Source organism: Verticillium alfalfae, genomic scaffold (genome assembly GCF_000150825.1).
Source record: "Verticillium alfalfae VaMs.102 supercont1.10 genomic scaffold, whole genome shotgun sequence".
Classification (NCBI taxonomy): Eukaryota; Fungi; Ascomycota; class Sordariomycetes; order Glomerellales; family Plectosphaerellaceae; genus Verticillium; species Verticillium alfalfae.
In genome coordinates this window covers 861,178-866,806 of record NW_003315029.1, presented here as the reverse complement: position 1 = coordinate 866,806, position 5,629 = coordinate 861,178, and the positions used below count along the sequence as shown (strand labels likewise).

Genomic DNA, 5,629 nt, shown 5'->3' with positions numbered 1-5,629 from the left:
CCGCTGCATCAATCGTGTGCTCAAGACATGCCGCCTGACGTTGATGACTCGAAAAAGACATATCCCACTTTCTACTGCTAATAAGGTCTATGATCGCCGGCAGAGCCTATACTTCCTTGGCCTCTTAATGAGTGCCCTGCTCTAGTTTTTCCCACACTCACAGGAGGCTGCCGATTGACATGTCGATGAACTACCCTAACGCGCATCAGCATCGGCCCAAGGCCTGACATGAACGAGGTCATGACCACCAGAGCCAACGATGGCCTTAAAAAAAAGTGTGTTGCTGTACAAACAAGCCGTCCTTAAAGTTGCCGAACCGTATGTCCAGTCGTAAACGGGGACTTGACTTGATCAGAAATACCTGTCCTCGCTACACAAAGATGAATGTCCATGAGCCCCTCTTTAGCACTTATAGTTGTTACCCCTGCGTCATGTTTGGAGACAGCCCGTGCGGCTGTTTAGCTATTCATATTGTGAGTCTGTGCCGAGGTCCCATCAAACCCGGTACTCGCCTCTCCGGCGTACAGGGGCATACTGTCGCCGCTGTACATGTAGTCCAGACCGAGCGAGAAGGCGAGGTCCTGATCGTAGAGCGCCATGAACTGGTCTGTATCAAAAGCCAGCGGACCAGGCAGGAGGGACAGGGCCTGCGCGCTGCCGGAGAAATCTTGCCAGACAGAGGGCGCAACCGATGAAGGCTGGCCGTTCAGACCAGGAAACGTGAGCCGTTCAGCGTTGCCGCCGATCCCAGGCCCTTGTTGCGCTGATCCGGTTGCCGTCGCGGCGGCAGCAGCGTGCGAGAGAAGGTGTAGCGGCGTCTCGAGAGACTGCTGCTCTTGTGCTTGGTCTGACCGCGCCGGGGGCCCATGACCGCCGCGATTGCTCCCCATGCAGTCCTTCAGCATGGCGAGCACGACAATGAATTTGGCGGCGGTCCTGCATCGGTTCCCCTCCGCGGCGGCGCGGAAATGGTGCTGCAGCTCGTCGATGCAAGGTCCGGCTCGGAGGTCTTCCCTCCTGAACGGGGTCAGGAGCTGCGGATCATCAACAAGAGTGAGATGTAATCTGACAAGCATGCTCGCTGCCCTGACGGCGCGCATGATGCCGAAGGTTGGGAGGCTTCGGACGGCCTCGGGGCTCAGGGACAGAAATGCGCCCAAAACCATGTCGACATGCGAAAGACAACTTGAAATGGCGTCGGTGTTAGCCATGGTCATGAAGGCGGAATCAGCCATGATGACGCTACGGGGCGCTCTTGATGGTATGGCGGCGACATTTGCCTTGTGTTGCCTTTCTTCAGGGGGCTGGATCCGGAGCACATTATTGTAAACAGTAAGCGGAATGGCGCTGAAGACCATTCGGAGACTTCCTAAAGGCTCGTCAGATGATGCAAGCCTGTCTGTAAGAAGGGCATAAAGCAAGGGGGGGGGGGGAGACCTACCCTGTGCCATGCCCTTTGGTAACGAGTCCCTGAAGGTGCACAGATCTTGCTCGAGTTTCCTGAGGTAATACAGGGTCTGCGGTGCCTTGAAGATCTCATCAGGGTCATCCGGCAAGCCGCAGTACTGGTCAATATCTTCGGCAAGGCGGCTCGCCCACACGACCGCACAGAGATATTCATCCGTCTCGTACCTTTCGGGCGATGTACGAAGTACCTCAAGGCTCTCGGTCATTGCTCTTGTCCAACGCAAGAGAAGCGGCCGCTTCATGGCATAGGCAGTGTTGGATGCCATGAAGTAACACATCAGCCAGGTTCTGCGGGCATCAAGCGCCGTCGGATCTATGGCGCTGATCTGTGTTGCGCGGCTGAATGCGTATGCCCCGTATGGTACTGTCGGCTTCAAGGGTGTACAGCCGCCCAATCCAATGTCAATGGCCATGGAGATGCAGGTTGTCGTCAAATGGTAGATGTGTACTTGGTCGTATTCATCCGGCAACCAATACCATGTGACTGTAATTTGCAAAGCTTGGACGAGCTCGAGGTTCTTCTCTGCGCGGATCATGATCTTCTCTGCGAAAACTCTGGTGAGTTCGCGCGAGAGCAACCGCTGCAGCTCCGGTGTATCGGTCGACGCGGCTGTTGCCACGGCGAGAAAGAGCGTAGGCCTCGTCTCGCGAAGCTCTGTCGCAGTAAGATCCGAGGGAAAGATGACGGCCCGCATGTGCGGGACGAACTGGGTGTTGTCCCGTGCCAAGAGAGAGTCAACCTTTTGAGAACTGATGATGCCGCGATCAACGATGTTCCCGGCGGCATTCCTGCAGCGCCCCAGTAGGAGGTGTGTTGCTTTCGCCGCCACCTCCTGCCGAGCTGTTGTCGAGCGAGTCTGCGGCGGCTTCGGCGCCCCCCGCGCGTAGACTGGCCGTCAAGAGGTCAATCTTCTTCTCAAGCTCCGTGACCCTGCTCACCGTCTTCTTCCTCACCTTCCTCGAGCCAGCCGGGGGGACGGTTGTGACGCATACTCTTGTTGCCTTACGGCATCGGAGGCACGGCCCGTGTGAGTCGTTGCTGATGCAGCGCACCTTCAGCCCACGGCACGAGTCGCAGGCCCTCGCACGCTGAACGGATTGGCCGAACGTCTGACTCTGCGTGGCGGTACCATCGCCGTCCAGCGGCGCCATCCCGGGCGAGACCATGTCGCGGGGACTCAGTGTCAAGAACAAACGGGCGTCGGAAACTCTTTTCAGGCGTGCGGGCTCATGGTTTGCTGCACCATGGAACGTTAGGGTCTTGGCTGTGAGAGCAATTTGGACAAGACAGAAGATTTGGCCGATTGCCGATCGGGACGGAAGAGACGGATGTGACCCGATGCCGATCGCCACTAAATGCCACCTGTTTTGCGCATACGTGTTGGTTAACTCCGTAGTGTAGAGTGTTTAGAAGAATGTCAACAACTAATAGTCGACGGCGTTATCGAGGCATGCCTTGAGTTAGCGTGGATGTCTTTGTCCATCATTGCCGTCTTTCCGCTTTTGGCCTGGATGTGTAGCCAGGTGGTGAAGCCCCTGCATGATACGCCTGGATTAGCCGTCCACGACAGGCCTGTCTACTCGGCCAGGTCGCGCCCCGGGTAGCATCTACTCAGACTGCTTGTTTGATAGACAACGATGCATCGGCAGGCGCAGCTCAGATTGCAGAGTGTATGTATGCTATGATCTCGAAGGACATCATGCTATAACCACAACTTAGTTGTGAAATATCGAAGTACTCATGACTAACAAATCTCATTGACAGGAACCGTCACGTGATGCCACGGACAAGATGTGATGAGTGTGAGACGTATTTTCGGGAAGCCGAGAATGCATCATCTTGATTTCGCTCAATCTTCGTGGCAGTTTGCAATTGTTTCATTGAGGTCTTACGACTTACGGGGAAACAATGCCACCTGGGATGCAGGTTCGCGTGTACACCCGCTGCCGAGTCTCTGTGAATGCGGGGCCTGCTGTTTTGACATGCAAAAACCCTTTGTAGCCCCAAAAGGCTGCACTTTTATGGTTGATGATAAGGAAACGCTGTCGTCTGTCAGGAGTCGCAAGTGGTGGCGTGGAACGAGCCCGACCACTAGCATCAAGGATGAATCGGAACACGATTGCGGATGAAACCGACAGTTCGTTCTTTGATTCGAGCTCAAAGGAGAACAATGGTGCACTGGTGCTTCTTTAGTTCGAACGATTCGTAGAACATATCGATGTGTCTTTTGTTCGAGGCCGCATGGGACCGTCGACGATGCAGTAACGATACAGGAAAAAGGCTCAACTACGAACTTGAAGTATAAAAGTGTTGTTGATATCCCCAGCTCGGTGTGAGAAAGCTCCTGTCCAACAAGCCACTCATCGGGGTCCACACCTGCGTCAGGCGCCCGCATCGGACCTTATTGCACTATTCCCTCAATATTCCTCAAAATGCCTACTTCTACCGAGCAGAACATTGGTAAGCCGTGCCATGGGTGCAAGTCTCGATGTGAACTGGTCGCTAACATCTCCGCAAAGGTGCCGTCATTAACCTCACAGCGCCTGAGGAAGGTAACACGCAGTGGGTTGCTACACAGGTTGACGTACATCGCGGCCTGCCACCAGGCAACCCAAAGAGCCGCCATGAAATTGATTGGGGCATGGGTCCCATAAAAGTATGCTGAAAATGACCTTTGACCGGGGGCTAGAGACTGCTCAAGACTTTGCTAACCAACTTCTAAGATCAGTGGATACATTGACACTGATACGTTCGAGATCGGAATCAGCGTCAGCATTCTTGGCATCAATGTCGGAAACATCTACGGCAATCTCAAGGATGGTGTTGGTCTCAATGTTGATCTTTTCCTTGCCGAGGGCAGCATCAAGCTGTATTTGAAGAATGGCAATGAGGTCTGGATCAATGTAGACGTCAGCGTCAAGTTCGATGGAAGCTTCCAGGGCGACTACAAGATCATTTCCTTCTAAGCTTGAAACAATACACAGTGTAGCCTAGTTCTAAGATCAAGTCAAGAGATCATTTTACAGAGTAGACAAAAGCCATGGTCGCGATGTTTTCATTCACGTGGTACACAGCGATTAATTATTTGAACTTTGGGACATCTACGTGGCCATGGCTATGCTTAGCAGTACCTACCTACTTCCTCAGATGACCTCTCGACCCGGGGTGCAAGATGCGGTTCATTTCGGGAAATTCTGCCACATCCTGCTTCAGGCGTGAGGTGAAGTCATGATTTATGCGATGAATCAAAGTAGATTCATGCACGATCTGTAAACCACGAACTTTGGAACAGTGCCGTAATGACTCCTTAAGTGTACGTCGCAAAGTTCTCATGGCAAGAGACAGATCACCTTGAGCTTGCTGAGTACTGCGCCAGAAGACAGTTGGCCGTCTCTCTGCTGATACCGTGAAGCGCAACAAAATTCCATCCGCATTCTCGCCGTCCCACAAAATGAGACTCTTCAGCTTCAGTATGCACTGAAATGCAATGCGGCCTGCCATGACCACAAGATTGACATACTCAGGTGCGCGGCAAGGAAGGTAACGCTGTAGTAGAGCCGACGTCAGACCTAGTTTTCGAGTCGGGGGAAAGTTGGCAACCCGACTACAAAAGTACTAGCCAAGATTGTTTCAGCTGATGTAGAGTGTGTTGCGTAGAACAAGCGAAGCCGAGCGGCAAGATTGATGATCGATGGGCCAATTTCTGCGCCTGTGCTCAGATGTCCTGTGAAATGGCGATGCCTCTGGGGCCTTAGCGAAGTCGAAAAGCTGATAATGTCGTCCAAGTGGGCGCTGGACGCGTACACGATATTGCATTCATCTATCGTGGCTGGTAAGGCCTCCAGCACTGCGCGATACTCTTGGGAAAAGCGCTCCGATTCTGCATGATCCAGCTTAGTCCATATATCATGACGCAAGTCCCGTAAATTCGGAAAAGCTTGTCGTACGAGATACGCGAGGATTTGAGGAGATTTTTGGCCATAGTAGTGGCGCCTGAGGACCAAGATGTTGATGATGGGGGCAGGGGCGACATTTCTCAGTCTCATTTGCCCCTTTTGCGTCTCCATGTATTCTTCCATCCAGGACATGTACTATTCCCATCGTCAAGCTCACGCGCCCTGCGCAAAGCAGTCGCAAGAAGTCGTAGTCGTTACCTGAGGC

At 53.4% G+C, this 5,629-nt stretch overlaps 2 protein-coding genes across 2 annotated transcripts; one reads left to right on the top strand and one right to left on the bottom strand.

Annotated features, from left to right (window-relative positions):
• Positions 1-458: 458 nt before the first annotated feature.
• Positions 459-2,954, bottom strand: VDBG_07717 (conserved hypothetical protein; the record flags this gene model as incomplete). Its single annotated transcript, XM_003002212.1, has 3 exons — positions 459-2,300; positions 2,407-2,634; positions 2,898-2,954. 3 exons carry the CDS (start codon positions 2,952-2,954, stop codon positions 459-461), a joined length of 2,127 nt encoding a protein of 708 aa, XP_003002258.1.
• Positions 2,955-3,900: 946 nt separating this feature from the next.
• VDBG_07716 (conserved hypothetical protein) lies at positions 3,901-4,434 on the top strand (the record flags this gene model as incomplete). Its single annotated transcript, XM_003002211.1, has 3 exons — positions 3,901-3,928; positions 3,988-4,124; positions 4,192-4,434. 3 exons carry the CDS (start codon positions 3,901-3,903, stop codon positions 4,432-4,434), a joined length of 408 nt encoding a protein of 135 aa, XP_003002257.1.
• Positions 4,435-5,629: the final 1,195 nt, after the last annotated feature.